Source organism: Heliangelus exortis, chromosome 25 (genome assembly GCF_036169615.1).
Source record: "Heliangelus exortis chromosome 25, bHelExo1.hap1, whole genome shotgun sequence".
NCBI classification, from domain to species: Eukaryota; Metazoa; Chordata; class Aves; order Apodiformes; family Trochilidae; genus Heliangelus; species Heliangelus exortis.
This window is the reverse complement of record NC_092446.1, coordinates 4,038,467-4,059,269: the sequence shown is the minus strand read 5'-3', so window position 1 is coordinate 4,059,269 and position 20,803 is coordinate 4,038,467. Positions and strand designations below refer to the sequence as shown.

Genomic DNA, 20,803 nt, shown 5'->3' with positions numbered 1-20,803 from the left:
ATTTGCGGGTAAGGAAGATGCCCCAGGAATGTTTGCATCCCTGTAGAAAAGCTCCTTTCCTCCTGATATCTGGGCTTCAAACTGGGCTCGTTACCCTGTGGCTAAATGAATTTTTAGAGCAAAGTGAGGGAATGTTGGACTCAAAACTACCACAGCTGCCCTGACAGTCACCCTGCTGCACAGCATCCCCAGGCTAAACCCGGGTTGCATGAGCCTGGTTTGCTTCTCTGGTGAAAGACAATGTGTTTGGATGCTGCATGTTAGCTCAGCCATGAAAACCCACAGTCTGTGTGCTTTGGGGCTGTGGGAAATGTGAGTTAATCTGATCTTAGCTTCACTTTGCTCCACTGCAGGCCAGCAGGCTTGCCCTGGTCCTTTAGCTCTGCAGACTGCACCCCATTGCTGGAGTTCCAAGAGCTGAGCCCTTGCATGGGAGCTTCATGGTGTGCATGAAGCCAGCCCTGCAAGGGGCTGTGTTTTTAGAGGGTTCTTCACTTCCAGGTGGTCTTTAGCTGTGTTTGCACAGTGTGTGGGGGATGAAGAAGAAAACCCAAGGCTCAGTGTTGGTGTTGGGCTCACCTAAGGGAGCCAAGAGGAGTCTGCATAGTTTGGAGGAGCACTTGGTAGGAGCAGCCCAGGAGGTGCCAAGGAAATGGGGACTTGGTAGGGTTGGCTGATGCTGCTGGGGGATGTAGGCTGGGGGACTCCTGTATTGCTTTGCAGCTGTGCATCAGAACCTCCTGTCTCTCCTGAAGTGTACCTGTTGGTCATGACTCAGTCACAAAGGTGAAATAAAGATAGCTGTTTGAAAGCCTGTGTTGTGATGGTTTATGAAAGATTAACTTGGTTTTATTTCTAGCACAGGTGTCTGCATTTAAAGAGCTCAGTGGCCTTTAACTTCCCAAAGCATCTCCGTTCCCTTCGAGCTGCAGAAAGCAAATGATAATTTTGTACAGATCATTTTCATGCAGAGTCTTTTCTTGAAAAACACAGCCCTCTGTTCCTGTCTGCATGATTAACCAGTAGGCTTTCACTAGCAAGTTAGCAATTACTGCTGTGGAAGATGCTGGAAGATTTGAAAGTAAATCTGCAAAGCTGCAGCTGAGCTTTTCACAAAGGCAGTGATCTCACTTGGAGAAGAGAAGGGAATTCACCAAAAATAGTGTGACTAATTCTTCAGTTGAAATAACTCAGAAAAGCTGCAGTTGTGTGCAGAATTATTTTTGCGTGTTTCTGATGTAAAATATCACAAACAAGGAGTAATTCTTCTTGGAAATGTCCTATATTGGGGTTTGGTATTTGCATTGCAGCAATAACTGAAGCTTTGAGGTGCTGAGATGCTGCTGCTCTCTGTGTGTTGGATAAATGCAGTGAGAAAGATTGCAGAGAGCTTGGATCTTACTGAGTGAGGATGCAAGAGGGAAGAATTCTCATGCCACAAAGGGAAGGAGGAGTTCCTTGCTCAGGGGCTGACGTTAAACCAAATCCACACTTGATCTTAAATTTAAAAAAAAAAAAGTGCTTTTTGGTTTTGTAACTTCTCATGTGCACTCATCTCATGGGTAAGTGAAACACAATTGAAGAGTGGCTGTCCCAGAAGCAAAGATTCAAAGATTTTAGGGGTTTTTTTCTTGCTGAAATCCATTGTATCAGGAGAAGCTGACCTTGGTCATGGATTCTGGGACTGTTCTTGGAATTGCTTGGGAGAGAAGCTCCTGTGCAGTGTAGCAAGTGGTACAAAGCTGTATATACTTAGCAACCTGACACTGGAGGTGAGCTCAATTCTGGATTTAATTAACACATGATTACCCTAACTGTGTAGCTTTAAATTAAATGCTACAGAAAGCAGAATCTGAAGATCCAGAGGGTTTCCCTGAAAACAAGGTTAATAACTTCTTCACAGGGTCTCCCTCTGCATCCCGGAAGACTAATGAGCTGTTCTCATGGCTGACTTAAGCCGAAGACTGGGGGCTGTGTACTGATTAAGTGTTAATTCCCTTATCTCCCGGGGCGATGCAGATGCTGTGGCTTAGGGCGATGCAGAAATGACATCGACAAGGTTTGCCTTGTGACTTTAGTGTGACATCCAGCAGGGCTGGGCTGGGCTGTGGCCCCCAGCAGAGGGAGCAGGCACCTGAGAGCAGTGGTAGCTTCAAACCCCTCTCCAGAGGCTTGGGAGGGTTTTACCAGGCAGAATCTGCTAACAGAGTCTTCTGTGCAGGTAACTAAAAGATGAACCAACTTCTGGCAGATGTGTCTGTGCAGGTAATCGGGGATAAATCCTGGTTTTCCTCTGAAGAGCAGTGAGAACAAAAGCTCAGCCCCCTTGAGGAGAGCTCAGGACCTTGCTTGTGACATTGTTTTCCTCCTGTGTCCTTTTTTTTGTGCACTTATTCATATTATTGTAATGCTTGTCTTTTGCCCTTGCCCCTGTCTCACTGACTGTATTTTCTGGGGGAAACACTGAAGACCTCAGTCTCTCTTTTGGTGGAGCTTCTCCTTTCTAAGGTGAACTGTTGTGCTGGGCTCTGCTGGGTGTTCTCTTCTGAAAACCTTGCTTTACAGACTGGGAGTACAGCATGTTCCTAGGGTAGAAGTCTGTTTGTTTTTCCATCACTTGCTTGTATTTCTGTCTGCAAGCAGCCCTTTCCAGTCTTCCATACTTGCCACGAGATGTCCTGTTTGATTGTCCTGATAATCCTCCTCTCTTAGCTGAATTTTGACAGCTGCTGACAGATGTTCCATTTTACCATTGTCTTCTGTTTTGCCACCTGAAGAATAACTTTCATTCCTAAAGAATGAACTTTATCTCACCAGCTGCAGGGAGATTATGGGCTTCTTAGAGCACTTCCTTCAGAAGACAGAGACACAACAGAGCTCTTAAACTTGGCCTTTTGCAACTGGGCTTGAGCTCTGGGAGTTGCTGCTTGATCTGACTCATGTTAAAAGACTCTTTTCTTGGTGGTGCTGGGGCAGCAAGGTTGTCAGTCCTAGGAGAACCTGCAGGAAATGGTGTTTCCTTTCAGATTTCCCCTGTCAAGGTAAAGTGGTGAAAACTGAAGTCAGAGTTTCACTTCAAGACCTTTAATATTGTTTGGGCTCTTGGCTGTCTTACTCATCAGTCTGTTGGTAAGAAGCTGGCCTGTGGTTAAAAAAAAAAAAAAAAAGCATTTGCATAATGGGCTTCAAACTTTTAACAGTGAAATATGAGTTTTTGTCCCACATCTCACTTCTGGCCTGAGGATGTGTCTGGATCTTAGGGGAGGATTTTGTGTGTGGTTTGTGCTTTAATCATGGTGACAAACTTTATATCCCTGGGACTTGGGATCTTCTCTTGCCTGCCTGTTGGTTTCTTGCTTTTGCTTCCTGATGAAACCTGGGATAGCTGATTTGAACAATAGAAATTACAGAAAGAAGTTCCTGTTAATTTGAGACCTGTTACTAGATCTGTCATTTTAGGTGACTCAGATCAGGATGTAAAGGAGGGAAAATGGGTTTCATAGTAATCAATTTGATCTTTTGGTTAAATGTTCTGGTCGATTTTTTTTTTTTTTTTTTTTTTTTTCTCACTTGAGGCAAATGTATATCTTGTCTTGAGAGCAAAAGTGGAACTTGTGGGAAGGTGGGTTTCCAAATATTTTTAATTTATTTTGTTAAACAGACTCTTGTACCACTTACAGCCTCTCACATAACTGCTGTAGTCTTTAGAAAACACTTGTGAACCTGCAGGTGCTTGGCCTCACAGGTATTGTAGATCTCACAGGGATTTTTGCTCTGGTGTAGAAAATACCAATTACTTTGTGTCCCAATAACACCTGACAGAGGTAAGTGACATCTGGCACCTCTGGGAACTGAACCCTGTGTTTTAGGAGTGTTTCATGGACAGCAAAAGTGACACTGGTGGGTTGTGTTTGGTTGGAAGTTCTGGGCTGGTGTCTATAGGTGTTCACTGAGCCATTTCATTTCTTGCCTGTTGAAATTGATTATGTCTCCAACTTTTTTTCAGGGTTTCCACGGTCCTTATCCCTTCGGACAGTCTTAAAACACACAAAAAACACAAAACGGGTATCGACAAGAGGAGAATTTAACAAAGAACTGACTTTTGGGGGAAGGGAGGGGGATTCGTGTGGCAGACAGACACAGCGTGGATCCCCCCTTCTCTGCCTCCGTGTTCTGGATAAAGAAGAAAAAAACAAAAGCCCAGTAACTTAAGACTAGCTGTTTCCAGAGGAAAATACAAGATCTAAGTATGCATGTGTGAATGTTGGAGTTCAGGAGTGTTGTTAAATGCTATGAGAAAGAAAATATACCAACACCATGGGTTTGGTGGTTTTTTTTTTGGTTTTTTTTTTTTTTTTTTGGAAATCATTCTCACAGATAATTAGGTAGCTTAAAGTTTAAAAATGAAAAAGCCATCTTTAAAAAAAAAAATATTTTGCCTACAGAGCGGTTGTAGTTTGAGCAAGTGTTTAATTTCTGTTTGTTTCTTGTTCATATTTTTTTTTTAAATAAGGGACAGCGTGCATTTTTATGGAACTGTCATGTTTTGCTTGCTTTTGAATGGGAATTTCCTTAGCATCTTCTGGGGTTTGTGCAGTGACTTCTTTTTGTCAGATGTTTTTTAATGACAGGTTGGGCCTGTACCCACCTCTGCATTTTTAATGCCATCTGCTGGTTTTAGTTAACAACTTTTAAAATCTTTTCTTTCTTTCTTCTATTTTTTTTTTTTTTCCTTTTGATTTGGGTGTTGCTGGGAGTTGTCCTGCATGTTGTTGGAAACCATGCTGAAGAGCAAGTCTCAAAGTTGGAGAGAGAGACTCTGGGACTTCTAGGATAACGTGGAGGGCTTGTTACCCTTCCCTTTGTACATGAAATACACACGAATACACACCCATATTAATAAGGAACAGATTAATTAAAGTTCCAGAGCTGTCTGTGTGGTTAGCATTTGAAAATACCTTTTTTTTTCTTGACTCTTGCTGTACAGTAGCTGTGCTTAGAGCAACCAAGCTATCAGTCTTGTGCCAAGAGGAAACTTTTTTCAGTCGCTGTAATTCACTTGGTAATAGTTGCAGAGCTTTACAGAAGCCACGTCCTTTTAATTTTGAATCTCCCATCTCTTACAGAGTCTTAAGTTTGCATTAATTTCTCCTGTGCTTTGAGGCTTAATTGGTCTTGAATGCAGAGCAAGAGTGAGCATCACCAGTTGGGTTCCACTCCATCCCCTTGTGTTCATCCTGGCTTGGAGGATCTTTGAGGCTCTTGTAGGATCTTTGAGGCTCTTGAAGGATCTTTGAGGCTCTTGAAGGATCTTTGAGGCTCTTGAAGGATCTTTGAGGCTCTTGAAGGATCTTTGAGGCTCTTGAAGGATCTTTGAGGCTCTTGAAGGATCTTTGAGGCTCTTGAAGGATCTTTGAGGCTCTTGTAGGATCTTTGAGGCTCTCGTAGAATCTTTGTGGCTCTCATAGGATCTTTGTGGCTCTCATAGGATCTTTGTGGCTCTCATAGGATCTTTGTGGCTCTCATAGGATCTTTGAGGCTCTCGTAGGATCTTTGAGGCTCTTACCTCCTAAATGGGCTCTCCAGGGCTTGGTGTTAGAGGAGGAATCACTGCTGTAAAGATTCCTGTGGCTCTGCTGTTCCTCCAGTGTTTTCTCCTCTAGTTCTGGATTCGGGAGCCCAGTGTGAGGGGAGGGAGAGTTGGCCCCGAGTGTTTGTGGCTGGGTTTGTGCTGTGGCACCACAGATGCTGCTGGAGGGGAGTGAGGTGATGGGGTGCAGTCTGATGCAAAAACATGAACGAGGCTGCAGCAGCATCTGCCAAAGCTGGGCTCAGAAAAAAGCTCCCACTGCCTTGCTCCAGATCTTCCCAGTGAGGGCTCTTGTCCTCCTTGTGTGGGGCTTGCTGCATGGCAGGTGGCTTTGCACCCACAGCTCTTGGCTGCTTGTATTTTCTTGGCTGGTTTTCAACGTGGGATTAATTTTTATTGCAGCCACCAAGGATTCTGTGTCTTGGTGCACACAGATCTTGTGGAGGGCAGTGGGAGTTCCTCACACCTGGCAGAGGATGAACTGGGCCAACAGGTTAAATTTTGCATTTTAGAGGTTCAGTTGTTAAAGGTTGCTGTTATCTGAGGTCTCCCTTCAAAAAACTCTGCTTTGCTGAGAGAAACAAGTATTATCTAAGAACTTAGCTGCATAAAAGAGATACTGCATGGTTTGGACTGCTGGCCATTTGCTCTTGCAGTTTGGTGAGCACCTTGGCAGCTTCCTGGAGCTGGGTGAGTGTTCAGATCCAGAGTGAACCCATGGCAGGTGGTGCTGTGCTGCTCTAGTGTTTGATTCTTGTCCTGTAACATCATTTTGCCTTGGGTTAGTTATCTCCTCTTAGGATCCAGTCTAGAGGAGCTCTTTACATCCCTGTAAGCTTGGGTAAGTGGACTCTTTTTGGCTTCTTCCTCTCCAAACCAGTGTCTTGTGTGACAAGCTCTGATGGTGTGAACACCGACCTGGCCATCACACCACATCACACCACATCACACCTCCTGCAATGCTGCTCCTTCCCTTCTGAAGGCATCTAAACCCTGGAGGCTGCTGTTTGTCCAGGTGACAAAGTGATTCCTTAGCTTTATGAGCTCCTTTTATCAACTGTGTAGCAGAAAGAGGGGGGGGATGGAGCTCTGGGTCTTGTCTGTCATAGCTGGTGCTGCAATCTTTGCTTTTTTCAGCTGAGGCATCCAGCAGACCCTTGCACTGGGTACCCCACACTGGCTTTCCTCTGCTCCTCCTGTGTATAATGGCTGCCACATTCGTGTTCCTGTGCTCTTCTCCTAAGACTGAATTTTCCTTTTCTTGAAAAAAAAAACAAAAAACCCAAACAACAAAATACAACTTGCATGCACCCCAAGTAGTCGTGTGCTTTCCCACTCAGAAGGCAATGCTTGTTCTGCACAGACTTGAATTCTTTGGAGTGTTCTCAGTCCCTGTTGTCCTTGTGACAGGAGTCACTCACTCCAGGGTGTGAAGAAAGGCAGGGCCAGATCAGAGTTGCTGCTGAAATCTGCAGTCTCTTGCTGCTCACATCACTGCTCTTCCCCAGGTACCTGTGTGTGAGCACTGCAAATGATGGTGCAGAGCTCAGTGCTTTGAGGGTTGGGGTTGTCACCCTGGCTGGGACAGTGGAAGAATGTTTCAATGAGTGGTTGCTCTACCTCTGGGTTTTTCCTTGAGTAAAAACTGTTTCTCTGAGGCCAAAGGTGGTTTTCTCTCCTCTGGTTCCTAAGGTCCTGCAGCCAGCCCTCGAATTGCTCTTCCTGCCAGGTCTTCAGCTTTTAAACAGGGGGGTTGGAGGTGTGTTCAGCAAAAGCTCTTGTCAGGGGACTTCAGGGTGCTGTGGTTGTACTGGTGTCTGTAGGGCTGATGCATTCAGTCTGTGGAGTCTCAGCATGAGCTACAGGAACCCAAGGCCCTGACACTGCAGAAGTGCTGGATGCCACCTGGCTCAGGGAGCCTGAAGTGTGGCTCAGGTAACCTGATCCAGAACTCAAGCCTGTTAGAAATGGGAGGGAATCCTTACCAGGCTGAGACTGATGAACCAGTTAAGAGGTTGTTAGCCCAGTGAGGCTGGTGTTCCTGACTGGGGGGTGATGGGGCTGGGACCCATTGGGATGGAAGGGTGCAGTGAGAGAGAGGCTGCCACTGACTCCGGTCTGATGGACACACATTTGTCTTGAAGTCCTGAGAAGGAGGGGGAGAGAGAAGAGAGAGAGCTTTCTTAATCCCCCACCTCTCCAAAAAAAAAAAAAAAAAAAGAATGCTGAACATCTCTGGTTGTCTCTCAAATGGTTCTAGCATGAGAAAACCATATTGCTAATACAGTGAGCAAGGGCAGCCCAGGCCCCCTCTCTCAGCCTGGGCAAAGCACGAGATCCCTAGGACATGGGGGGAGCTGGAATCTGCTGCCCATGGATCATGGATGTTGGATTCCAACCCTCCAAGGTTTGGAAGATGTGGCTCCCCCAGCCAGGGGTAAAGCAGAGAGCAGCTGGAGCCTGCAGGGTTAGGAAATGCACGCTGTCCCACGTCTGGGTTTCTGTTGTGTGTTTAATTTTTCTTTTTTTTTTCGTGTGTGAGTGTGTGGGTGGTTCTGCAGCCTGTCTATTCTCTCTGGGGGGAGTGCATGTGTAGAACAGGATGGTGTGTTGCCTCATTGAGTCTGGGAGAAGTCCTATGATAGCACATTGGGGGTAAAAATAAAGGAAGCTTTTTCCTTAATGTATAAATGAATATTTGTATGATTAAATTAACACAGAAAAAAAAAAATGTCCTATAGCTGTTGAGAGTTTTATTGAAGCTTCAAAACCTTCTGTCGTTTTGCAGTTAAATGGACCCAGCTTGCTTCTGCCTCCAGGGGGTTTCCAGGTTGTATCTGGGAACTGCATCCAGTTCTAGCCCTGTCTACCCTAAAACCAAACCAAAATGAATTTGGAGCATGCTGAGTCTGTCAGACCACCTCTCCAGCCCTGGTGGATGGGTACAAGGATGGCTGGGAGGCCCATGGGGATTTTTTTCATTTGCAGGGCCAAAGGGGAGGGCAGCTGGGAAGAAGGGCTGGGACTGGGACTCCACAGCAGTATCTGGAGGAGGATTCCCACTGGGATGTCCCTGGTCAGGCCGTGTCTCCACAACAACCTTGTGGCTCCTGCACCAGTCCTGAGCTCTCCTGTGCCTGGCTGGGAGGGGAGGGAGGTGATGGAGGGGAGCCCCAACATGAGCTGCCAGCACCTTCCAGCTTTAAAGGGGGGTAGGAGGGAGGGGAAGGGGCTGAGGTGGGACTGAGGAGTGGAAATCCAGACTGGGTGATATTCTGGAGCAGCACAGAGCAATGCCACAGCCTCCTGTGTTTCATTCACACCCCAGCCCTTCACCCAGAGCCTCAGTGCATCTGATGTTTTAGACCTGGAAAAGCAACAGACCAGACCTCCTGGTTCACAAATCTGGTGAGCCAGGGGAGGGTTTTCCAAGGAAGGCTTTTTATTGCTTTTTCTTTTCTTGCTATCAGCAAGGCCGTATCTGGTGCATCCCGTCAGGATGAGGCATGGGAAGGTCTCTGCCATGGGGGGCACTTTGTGTGCTCATCTTGGGCTGATCCCATTTCCCAAGCAAGGCCTTGACACTTGGGGTGCCCAGCCTGAGCATTTGCCTATATAAACTCCAGTGTGGAGCAGCTTAGCTGGAGCTGTTCTTTTGCTTACATGTGACTTTGTTACTAATCCTTGCAAGAAGCCTCCATCTGCGTGCGCTGGGTTTGCTTTTGAACATTTGAATAAATGCCTGGAGCTTTCATGTGCTGTTTAAGCTTGACTGAAAGCCTTACTAGGAACAGACATCCTGCTACCTGTGCCCAGGGGTATTTATTTTGTGCCTTGAAAAGAATGCACCCCTTGAGCTCTGGGTGCTTACAGGTGTCTTGAAGACCGATCTGTTTGGGTAGGTTAGGATTGCCTCCCCTTCTCTCTGCCCAGCTTTTCATTTACTACTTATTTGCTTGCAAGAATCTGTTTGTCTTTAGGGTTGCAACCTGTCAAAGTTTGCCAGTACATGGACAATCCCATCACACCTAATACTATCTCCTGAGCAGGTAAATAACTCGAGGGATTGCAGTACTGGAGGTCACCCCACCACCGTGATCCCTGCACCCAGCCTGGGTGTGGTGCAGGCTGGCAAGGCAAGAGACCAAAGGCTGCCACAGTCACCTCTGAACTACCTGGCTTTGCTTTTTCTGCTCCTTTCTTTCTTTTTAGGGTGACCAGAGTGTTGTGCATGAAAAGCTGTAAAAATAATTCAGGTTTTGAGCAGCTTTTTTCGGTCCCTGAAGCGAGGGTGCTGCGGCAGGCAGGATGTTCTCTGTTGTGTGTGAGGAATTGCAGTGAGGAAGGGGTGCTCAGCACCCAGGACCTCAGGGACTGTCCCCAGACCTCACTCCATGCCCTTGCTCCTTTTGCCCTTTCCTCTGGCTGTGACCCCACAGCAAAGCACGGGATGTGCCCCTAAACTTTCCAGGGTCATTGCAGGTCCGAGGGGATCAGGAGCTCCAGCGAGCATCTCCCTGCCAGGGGCAGCAGCTGCAGCAGAGAAGGGAAGGGCAGCATTTTGTGATTTTTATAGCTATTTCTTCCCCCTCCTATCAGAGGTGCCCACCAAACCCTGGCATACAGCCCGAGGTGCCCAGCAAGGTGCTCGGAGGGGAGGGATTTGTGCACGCTTCACCCCCTCCTCTCTCTGCTCTTGGTTCTCTGCAAATCCTTTGGGGATGTGGGGTGAAATACTGACAGACCAAGAGAACCCAAACCACCTGGGTGAAGGGAAGGGGGTGAGTGAGTCCCTGGAGAAGCAGAGTGGGATCTGTGCTTACATTTTTGGGATCAGGAGCACTTTTCAGCACGGGCTGGAAGCTTTCTGTAACCTGTAACCTGCTCTCAGCCTGCTCCCCCTGTGCTTTGGTGGGAAAATACCTGGTTAAACAGAAAGGAGTTGAGTTAATCTAATCTCAAACGTTTCCTACCCCATTCATGAAACAGCTGAGTACTAAAAGCTGTGGTGGAGGCTGAGCAAGGAGCAGATGGCAGGTGGGGTAAGGCCCCAGCCTTGTTTGCCCCACGGGCTGCTGCAGGCTCAGCTCTGCAGGGAGCAGCTTCACTTGGAGCATTTCCTTTTTTTTTTTTTTTTTTTTTTTTTTGATGCTGTTTTGTCCTGAGACCTTCACAAGAACAACCACAAAAAAGGCTTAAATCGGGGGGGGAAGCACAATTTACACCTATTTATGACAGGGGTAAGTGGGGCAGAGCTAGAGGTGTGCTGCAAATCAGTGACACTGCAGAGCTGATGGCTCCATCTCTGCCCTGGAGATTGTGTGGGGAAAAGGGAGATGCTGGGACCTGGCTGGAGGGGTTGGTGAATGGAGGATCCTCTGGTTAAAGGAAGAACAGCTCAGTCAGAGCTTCCCAGAGGCAGCTCCTGCTGGTCAGGGTTGTCTGTCTGTAAAACCAGTTCTATAACCACAGCTTCCCAGGGGCTGCCTGAGATGTGCTACTGTGCAGCTGAGGGTGTCTGAGCACCCCTGAGGCTGGAAACGGGATGGAATTATTCCCCTTCACCAAGCTGGGTCTTTCTTTTCCAGCAGGCAAGTGCCAGCTCTTCAGCTCCGGGGCCGTGCTCGATGGGCCCTTTGTGGGAACTCATTAAGGATCTCTACAAACAAGGAGAAAACCTTCTCAGGGGGTTTCCCTCTTGCTGGCAGGGCTCAGCCCTGTGCTCTCCTGCGGGGCTGCCTCCAGGTTCTGGGTGAGGTGTTGGTCCTGCCCCGGGAGCTCGGGTGGAATGAGCCGAGTGATGCTCAGGCACAGCAAAACTCCCCAGAGCTGTTCAGGCAGCTCTTAAAAACGCTGTTGGGGTGTCCATAAACTCCAAGCAAACCCCGAATTAGGACGGGGGAGAGGAGGGTGGGTGCCCTCCTGGGTGTCTGAGGGAGCTGCTGCTGCTGCCTCTCCAGAGCAATCGCCTTTTATTGACTGAAAAACGAGGTTCCTGCTTCCCAGGTGCTGCTCCGGAGCTCAGCGGGTTCTGCAGAGTGGGTCGGGACCGAGCAGAGTGGATCGGGACTGAGCTGGGTGGTTCGGGGCTGAGCAGGATGGGCCGGGGATGAGTAAGATGGGTCGGGACCGGGCAGAATGGGTCGGGGCTGAGCTGGGTGATTCGGGACCGAGCAGGATGGGTCGGGACTGAGCTGAGTGGTTCGGGGCTGAGCAGGATGGGTCGGGGCTGAGCAGGATGGGTCGGGGCTGAGCTCGGTGGGTCGGGGCTGAACAGGATGGGTCGGGGCTGAGCTGGGTGGTTCTGGGTGAGCTGGGTGCCCTCGCACTTTCCCCTCCGGCGGGCGCGGTGCCGATGGGGTTGGTGACAGCCGGGGACACGGTCCCAGCGTGTGGCAGGAGCTGGGGAGCATCTGCCCCGGCTTTGGGCTGGGTGTGTGGCACCGTGTCCTGCAGGAAGGCGTTTGGGAATGGTGTTTCTAACCTGAGTTTCTTGGGAAAAGGCCTCGGCCTGAAGCAAGTGCCAGCAGAGGGAGCTGAGATTGTTCCTCATCTGCAAAACCTTCCAGAGCTGCTGGATGTGGCTTTTCCAGGCTTGGGGACCTGCTGGGGACAGCGGCCACCCGGGTGTGATTTGTGTCCTGCACATCTGGAGCATCCTGCACACAGTGGGGCTGGGGTGGGGACTGCATGTTTCTGGGTGTGTGATCCATGCTGGTCCCACGGGGCAGTGGGGTGGCACTGTGTCCCCTGGCCTGGGGGACACCAGCTGGGTCACCAAGCTGGGCAGGACCTGGGTTGTCCCTTGGTGCCCCTTTTAGTGGTTGCTTCTGATGGGGAGTGTGGGAAGTGCCGGGCTCTGCCTGTCCTGGGGTGATGAGGAGGGAGGGGAGACTCAAACCTCAGGGCTGGGGTAAACCAGGCCCTTTTTTAGTAAAACCACCCCACAGAAGAAGGATTTCAGCCTCTCCCAGGACTGAGCTCCCTGCACTGCCTGATCTGTGCCCAGGAGAGCAGACAAAGCTTGGCATCCCGGGGGGAGATCCAGGGAGAACCTCACATTCCTCCTTATCTAATCTGCCCTGGTTTCCCTCCTGCTTGTTTACTGTGCCTCGGTTTCCTCAATTAATTCTGACAGCTGCAGGCTGGGCTGTGATGCCAGCCTGGTGCAGAAAACCCCAAACCCCTCAAGTGGCCTTGGATGGGATGAGCCCAGGCATGAGGTCCTCATGCCCCAGCTGAACCTGGTGAGGGGTTGAACATCTCTTGTAGGTGGCACGAGAGATGTTTGGGGGCTGATATTCTCCAGTGGGACAGTTGTGAGGTCTCTGTCACCAAGGGAGGCTGTGGGGACATCCCTGGGTTATGGGGTGCCTTAACCTGTCTCACCTTCACCTCCAGCACTCTAATGGGTGCTGTTCACAGCTCAGAGCTGTGCTTGGCTGGACTTTGCACGGGTCAGGGTTGGGCAATCGTGGCCATTTGGGCTACCTGGATGGGTGCCCTGCAGGCAGCAAGCAGAGCAGGAGGGAGAGGGGGGTCTTGAGCTGGTCCTCACTCCCTCTGCTTTATCCCTGGCAAAATCCTCATGCAGTGAGACCCCCTGAGCCCACTCCATGGTGGCAGAGGGTGTGTAATGTCCTTTTCCTTCCTGCCCCCTTCTCTGGTGTCCCCCCCAGTGCTCCCCTGTGCTTTGCAGCAGTGTCTGCTGCCCTGCTCCTGGTGGGATGGGGGGAGGATGGGTTCCTCCCCAGAGTGCAGCTTTGGAGCATCCTGGTTCATCCATTTCAGCAAGGAGGGGGTGAAGAGGGGCTTGGTGGTCCTCACACACCCCCCCCCTGATCAGGGACCCCCTGTCCGGGATGGGTCTGGGTGCTCTGCCCTGTCCCCAGGGAGCAGGCAGGGAGGAAGCAGGTGACAGTGCCTGAGGAGCAGGTTTGTCAGAATTTTAAAGGGATCTAAATAAATAGCGATAAGGAAACAATTATTTAAAGAGCAAACAAATGGAAACTGCTAAATGGACTTTTTTTTTTTTCCCCCTTTTTTTTTTTTTTTTTTCCTTTTTTTCTCTCTTGTGGGTGAAGGGTGCAGGGCTGATGCCATCGGGTGCTGGGAATGGGTCCCTGCAGGGGCTGGATCTGCTGCCCAGGTTGGGCTGGAGGAGCTGCCCTGGGGTGGGCAGGCAGGGGAAGCTCAGACTGCAGCCCCAGCCAAGCTGGAAACAAGCCTTGCCATGACGAAGTTTCCTTTCATCCCACCAGGAAAAAGGTTTTATGGGTCACCTGAAAATGCCAATCCTTGGGTGAGCCTGTTCCTGATGGGATCAGGGTGGTGCAGCCCAGTGCCAGGTCAGCAGTGGGATGGGGAGGTGGGACAGGGATGTCACTGGCTGTGCAGGGAGGAGGTTTGCTGGGTGGGAAGGTGCAAACCTCCTGCCTTTGCTCTGCTCAGACACAGAGAGGAGCCTGGAGTTGCTGCTCCTGCTGTCAGGCAGTGGCTTCAGAGCAGGGAGGAGTTTCTTGCACCTCCTACGTGGTGCTCGGGGTCTTGCTTGGCTTTGGGGAGGGGTGTGGGGATGTAGCAGGGCCAGGCTGGAGCTGGAGAGCCCCTTCCCAGGGCCCGAGGTGCTTGGGGGGAGAGCTGCACCAGCCCTGTCACTGTCAGGGCTTTGTTTCAAAGGGCAGCTCATTCCCATCCTTCCCCCCCATGGGTATTTTTCATCAGCTTTTGGTCGGGGATTAGGCACGTATTGACAGAACAAACATTTTTCTGCCCTCAAAATCCACCACTGAGGAGAGAAGTGAAGTCCTGGCTCTGCTGGTGCCCTGAGCCAGCCCTGGGTTGGGGACAGCTGGGTGCTGGGGCTGGGACAGCAGAGCCATTTCGGGTCACATCCCACACCCGGGCTGGAACTTGGCTCCTGCTCTCTTGCAGAGCATTAATCACCTTCTGCTTTCATGTCCTGTCCTGTGAAACCAGGGATGCCACCCAGGAATGCTGCTCATCTCTGACAGGGCTTCGGGGTCTGCTGGGGGAGGACCTGGTCTGCTGGGAGCTCTGCCCAGCTCCCAGTATCCACCAGTTTCTTTCTCCCCTGGCCAGGCTCCAGGAACTGAGGCTCCTCACCCTGTTGGGGTCGAGGATGCTCATGAATTCCCCTGGGAATTTTTGTTTACCAGCCCGAAGCAGATTCCTCCGAGCTCCGAAGCCAGCCCAGCACCGGGGGAGGGGGTGAAGGTCAAGGCTGCTGTCACCCCCTGTCCCCAAGCAGGGGACCTCACTTGGATCCCCTCCTGCACCCATTTTGCCTCCCCCAGCCCCGAGCTTCTTGCTCTGTGCTGAGCTCCTGGGACTTTGGGTGCCTGACCCGGGTGATGTTCCCGGGACTGACCCATTTCCCGAGGGGCTCAGGGCTGAGTCAGGGTTGGTTCTGCAGCACCTTCGGCTCCTTCTGCGTCCCCAGCCCCGCGGGGCTCTCCCTGTCCCCTCCCCGGTGTGCGGGATGCTGGGGAGGGGGGACCAGGAGCAGCCCCATGCCTTGTGGGGTCACTGGTGGGGGGACAGGGCAGGGGAGTCCTCCCCACTCTGCACCCATGGGAGCAAAACTGGCTGGGTGGGTTTGGGGCTTTCTGATCCCTTTCTGATCCCTCCAAAGATTTCCAGGAGATCCTTTCTGAACCCTCTGAAGATTTCCAACAGATCCTTTCTGATCCCTCCAAGACAAGAGGTGGTGGCTCTGCTCCCTGCTGACCCTTCCCCAGCCCCCGTGAGCAGGGATGGGGCTGCTATGGGGTTTAGGATTATTTTTAGGGGGTTTTATGTCTCGGGATAAAACCTTCTGCAGACTCTCCTGGGATGGGTCACCCAAGAAGAAACCACAGCCAAGAACCTCTCCTGCTCCCCAGGGCATTGTGTGCTGCCCTGTCCCTCCTTGGCTTTGGGACCATTGGAGCTGCTTCCCTGTCCCAGCAGCTCCCACGCTCTCCGGCCTCTCCATGGGGCCGTTATGGCCACGGATCGTTTTTGCATGTGGGGAGAAAGCAGCAGTGGCAGCGAAGAATGAATTTGCATTTTTTTTTTTTTTTTTTTTTTTTTTTTTTTTTTTTTTTTTTTTTTTTTTTTTTTTTTCCTTTTTAATGGCACCCAGTGTGGGAAACAAAGCCGGCTGAGGGTTTCTCGCTGCTGCTCGAGCCCTGCACCGGGGCTGTGTGAAAAGACAACATCCCGTCTGCTGGCACCCAGCCCTGCCCGTCTCACCTGGCTGCCTCTCTGTGCCTGGGAACCGCTGCCACCCAATGGCCCCGAGCCCGCGGGACGGGGCGGGGGTGCGGGCCCTGGCACCCCAAAACCCCCCGTGCTGCTGGGATGAAGGGGAGGGAGCAGGGGGCGGGGTGCTCGAGTGGGTTATTCCAGGGGGGTTCTCCCAGCCCAGTTGGGAATTGGGGTTTGAACACCCTGGGGTGGGTGCCTGGAGGTGCAGGACCAGGATCCAGCCCTGCACGTGGGGTTTTTTCCCCCCCCCCCCTTCCTCTGCACCCCAAATTGATGTTGCAGGGTTGAGGTGATTTATATTTATATTTATATTTATATTTATATTTATATTTATATTTATATTTATATTTATATCTATATCTATATCTATATCTATATCTATATTATTATATTTATATTTTTACTTTTATTTTTATTTTTCTATTTATTTTCTATTTATTTTCTATTTATATTATTTGTATTATTTATATTATTTATATTTATACTTATATTTATACTTATATTTATATATATAAAGTGCCTATCACCATATTGATAACCATTCTTTGGAACCACTCTGACAGCAGAGGTAAGAACAGGACTCAGCCTGTTAGTACCTCAGCACTTCTGTTTCCAACCAATTTAAAAAAAAAAAAAAAAAAAATTAAAAAAAAGCATCATCAAGAGGTGCAGAGGGGGTGTGGGACCTCTCCTCACCCTCCTCCTGCCAGGGGTCACCCCGCACCGCCCTGAGCTCTCTCTTCCTGGCCCCGCGGGCTGCTCCGCAGCCACTTCCAGGCTTTTAATCCCGAAAAACAAAAGCGAGAGATTTGAGGCAACCGGAGGAAGAGCAGCGCAGGGCTTTGAGCAGGGAACAGCAAACACGGCCGAGGGATCCCGCAGCTGCCAGCCCAGCCGGGCACCCTCCGAGCCTCCCCCTCCTGCCTCACCCGGGGCACTGCCGACCCCCCCGGGGTGCTCGGGGCGGGGGGAGCAGGGCGAGGGGTGCTGCAGGCAGGGTGATGTGTTTGGGTGGGGAGGTGGTGGTCCAGGGAGAGCTGGAGGCAGGGTGGGAGAGCAGGATCACAGAATCCTAGAACTGGCTGGGTTGGAAGGGACCTCAGAGCTCATCAAGTCCAACCCTTGCTCCACTCCCCCCGTGGTTCCCAGCCCATGGCACTGAGTGCCACATCCAGGCTCTTTGGAAATATCTCCAGGGATGGAGAATCCACCCCTTCCCTGGGCAGCCCATTCCAATGGCTGAGCACCCTCCCCAGAAAGAAATTCTTTCTGAGGAAAGAATTACAGAGAGCTACAGGTGAAGGGTTTGGAAGGTGGCATCAGCTGTGGCCCCAGTGCTGTTTGGGGCTTGTGGTGGTCACCTGCATCATTTAATCCCAAGGCTATCAGAGGGGTTGGCAGGAGAAGCTGCAGAGCCACATGCTGAGCTGCTGTGGGACAGAGGAATTATGAAGCTTTAATTCTAATGGCCACAAAACCAAAATAAAATGCAGGAGAACACAGAGGTGAGGTGCTCAGCATCCCACCACATCCAGGCTCTTTTGAAATATCTCCAGGGATGGAGAATCCACCCCTTCCCTGGGCAGCCCATTCCAATGTCTGATCACCCTCTCCCTAAAGAAATTCTTTCTTTACCAGGATGGTGCTGGCATCCCCCTGGGGTCTTCATCCCTCCCCCCAAACTCCCTCCCAGGAGCTGGGGCTGTGGCACCCCAGCACCTCCAGCTGCCTTTGCACAGGCCCAGGGGAGCACCAGCACCTCAGAGCTCAGCCAAGGGACAGCTCTGGCACCTCCCGTGCCACCCTCACCCCTTTAAGCTCCCTTCCACCCCAAACCATTCCACGATTCTCTGATCCCTGCACCCCTGGGTGGAGCTGGCACCCCCCTGCTCGCACCCTCAAGAGCTCCCCTGAGGTGCAGGTGCCACCATTTGGGTGCTGATCCCATTCATTCTCCTTCTGCTGATTTTTTTTTTCACTCAGGTCCCCCCCAGTGCAGCTCAGGGACTTTGGGAGCTGCCTCCTGGAGAAGGGACCGAGTGCTGGAGCTGTGGCCCTGCCCGGGAGCTCTTTTATCAGGGTGGGCCCAGCAGGAGGGTGGCAGCAGCAAGAACAGGAGCTGTTTGCCCTGAGCACACACACGTTCCCTGTAAATGGGGTTTATGGCAGCATCTGGGAGATGGGGGAGCTCGGCAAAGGGCCCCGGGGAGGTAATAAAGAGGAGTGGCTGCTGCTGGGAAAATGGGTGTGAGGGGGAATTCAAGGGGATTGGGTTGGTCCCTGCTCTGGAGCAAGCTGGGTGGCTTCAGAGATGTTGTTTGGGAGCTCTGAAGGTGCTCCCAGGTGGATCTGCACGGGGTCATTGCACAAGTGAAAAGTGTGTCAGCTTCTCCCTGCACACCTTTGGGTTCTGGCCTTTGGGTTAACTCTTGGGTGCAGCCCTGCTGGAAAGCCCTTCCCCACCCTACCAAGCATAAATCTTGGCCCATCCCCAGCTCAGGAGGGGCTTCTTGCCCCCATGTTACAGCTCTTGCTCCTGGTGGGTGCCCAAGCCAGCTCCTGGCTCCCATTCCCTGCTGGGGTGGCTGTTTGCAGCCCTTTTGCAGGGGAGTTTTGGGGGAATCCCTTCTCTTTGCTGCGTTTTGGTGGCGTGAGGATGCTGTGGACACACCAGCTGCAGGAGCTGTGGCTGGAGGTTGCTGCTCTGCACTGAAGCCTCTCAGCAGAGCATCTCCAGAGCCTGTCTGAGAGCAGCCTGCCTGGAGCATCATCCCGGAGAGCAGGACCCGCAGTGTGACTGTGCAGGAGCCAGGGAGCTCTCTGAGGGTGAGCACTGACTGCAATGCAGATGGGAGCTGGGCTGGAAAACTGGGCTGGAGTTCTCACCTTCTGCCGAGGCCACTGCCCCTTTCTGGGGAGAGAGGAGCTTGCAGGTGGGGGGTGAGTTGTGCCCAAGCTCCACTGGCTTCCAGGTGCTCTGCTCTTCATCCCGACTCTTTCTAGGATCACAGGGAGCACCCCGGGCTCTGACCTTCCTTAAGTGTCTCAGCTTGAAATAACACGAGTGAGGGTGATAAAACTCTGAGTGAGGGCAGGAGGAAAGGAACAGCTGTGAGCAAAGAGGCTGTGAAGAGCAATTCAGATTAGGAGTGGCAGGAGGGGAGCTGAGCAGCCACTGGGACCTTCCTCCTGCTCTGGTGGCTTCAGCCCTGGCATCCCTGGGCTGTCCTTGGCCCTTCAAAGAGATTCCCTGTGTCCTGGGGCTTTCCTGATGAATTTGAGGGCTCCCAACACTCAGCCAGCTGTTGGGAACATCCCCCTGCACTTCGACCCTCTGTGGGTACCAGCTCCAGGGTGATGGGAGGTGGGAACCCAAGGGATGCTTGGTGTGGTGGTGGCAGCTTGGGGACATCCCTCCCCGTCACTCTGCTAGCCTGGAGCTATGGAATGTGTCCTGGGGGGGAAAATACCCACCAGATCTGGGGGTGGCTTGGGCTGGATGGTGCAGGCCCCGTGTGTTCACACCCCAGAGCAGGACTGAGCCAGGGGCTGTGTTAAAGGCATTTCAAGCATTTTCTCCAAGAGCTGCAGAAAAGCCTGGGACAGCCCATCCTGCACCCTGGGAGCAGGGATCCTGCAGCCTGGGATGCTCACCTCCTGTCTGAGCATCACCCAGAGGCACAGGATACAGGATGAGGCCTCCCAGAGGGACCCAAACAGCTTTGCACAGGGGTCACCACTGTCCCCAAATGCTGAGGCAGAGGAAAGGACCAGGAAACGCTGCTCAGCTGGAGACAAATCAGGCTCGATGGCCTCTGTGGTTTTTGTAGTGACATCAAGAGCTTTCAATAGTTTTATTATACATTACATGGCTGCTTATCTATTATTCTTGTGATGGAGCCAGAGATTAGCTGCGGGCAGGTGGGCAGAGAGATTCTTCCAGGCTGATTCATGAATGGTTTCTCCATCCCTTCCCTCCGGCCACTTTCCCAAGAGTTGAAGTTTCAGCTGTGGCAAAAGGCATCGGAATCAGAGGTTGACAGGGAGGACAAGGAAAAAAAAAAAAAAAAAGAAAAAAAGAAAAAGCTTTAAAAACTGCTCACACGAGGCAGAAAATCCAGACTTCATTTCCCCTCTTTTGTTATTCCTCAGGTGTTGAAACCTCTTCTTTTCCTGGTTTGCATATGCAAGCAGAGCAACTGCCGGGATTGCGAAAGGCAGCGGGGTTGGGGACACCACCAGAGCTGCTTTGGGGACAAAAGCAGAGATGGCACTTGGGGGGATTTTTAACCTGGCTTTGCAGTTCCACACCGTGCTGCCCAGCTCTCCCCAGCACAGCAAAGCAAATGTTCTCCCCTTTAATCTCTTTTGCTTATCAAAATTTCCGGTAGTACCGATAATAGGGAAAGGGTTTTGGGACCCAGAGGTGAGGTGGGTGACAGGTTCCTGGACAGGCTGGGGATGACCCATACCTGGGATGCCCTGGAGCCAGGAGTGGGCATGGGAAGTGCCAGCACATCCCTGTGACAATCTGCTTTCTCCTGCTGTCCCCAATTCTCCTCTCCTCCCCTTTGCTCCTGGCTCTGACTTCCAGGTGCTCTGCTCTTCACCAGCTGCCCAGTCCTGATGTTTGCTCTGGTGTAACAAGTTGTACTTGAACCTAATAAACAGGGGAGACCTGTGGCTGATGTCACAGCCAGGAGGTCCAAATCCAGCTCACACAACCCATGCAAACCATAACCTGCTCAGCAAACTTTTGGGCACGGAGCTGCTGTGGGAAGGTGTGGGATGGCCCCAGCACAGCTCCCGTCTGCCTGCCTGTGGAGTTTCTATGGGGTTTTATTCTATCCCTTAAGACAAGACCTGTTTCCATGCCCTGATGAGTTATCTGAGTGTGGAGGGGGATGGCCTTGGCTCCAAGGCTGTGCTGGGATGCTCCTG

General features: G+C 51.4%; 1 protein-coding gene and 1 long non-coding RNA gene across 3 annotated transcripts in view; one reads left to right on the top strand and one right to left on the bottom strand.

Moving 5' to 3' along the window:
• ILRUN (inflammation and lipid regulator with UBA-like and NBR1-like domains) overlaps positions 1-4,335 on the top strand; it is a 30,726-nt gene extending 26,391 nt beyond the window's left edge. Inside the window, exon 5 of one of the 2 annotated variants that reach the window (XM_071768670.1) lies at positions 4,007-4,335. In XM_071768670.1, coding sequence (XP_071624771.1) covers positions 4,007-4,042 — 36 coding nt within the window. In that variant the 3' untranslated portion in view covers positions 4,043-4,335. Of the gene's footprint in view, positions 1-501; positions 812-4,006 lie in introns of those variants that run through there. The other variant, XM_071768669.1, reaches the window with a different exon arrangement.
• Positions 4,336-19,683: 15,348 nt separating this feature from the next.
• On the bottom strand, positions 19,684-20,501 carry LOC139807405 (uncharacterized). The gene is made up of 2 exons (XR_011730543.1): positions 20,335-20,501; positions 19,684-19,870 (listed from the first exon to the last, which is right to left on the bottom strand). It is a non-coding gene; the product is annotated as an uncharacterized lncRNA (long non-coding RNA).
• Positions 20,502-20,803: the final 302 nt, after the last annotated feature.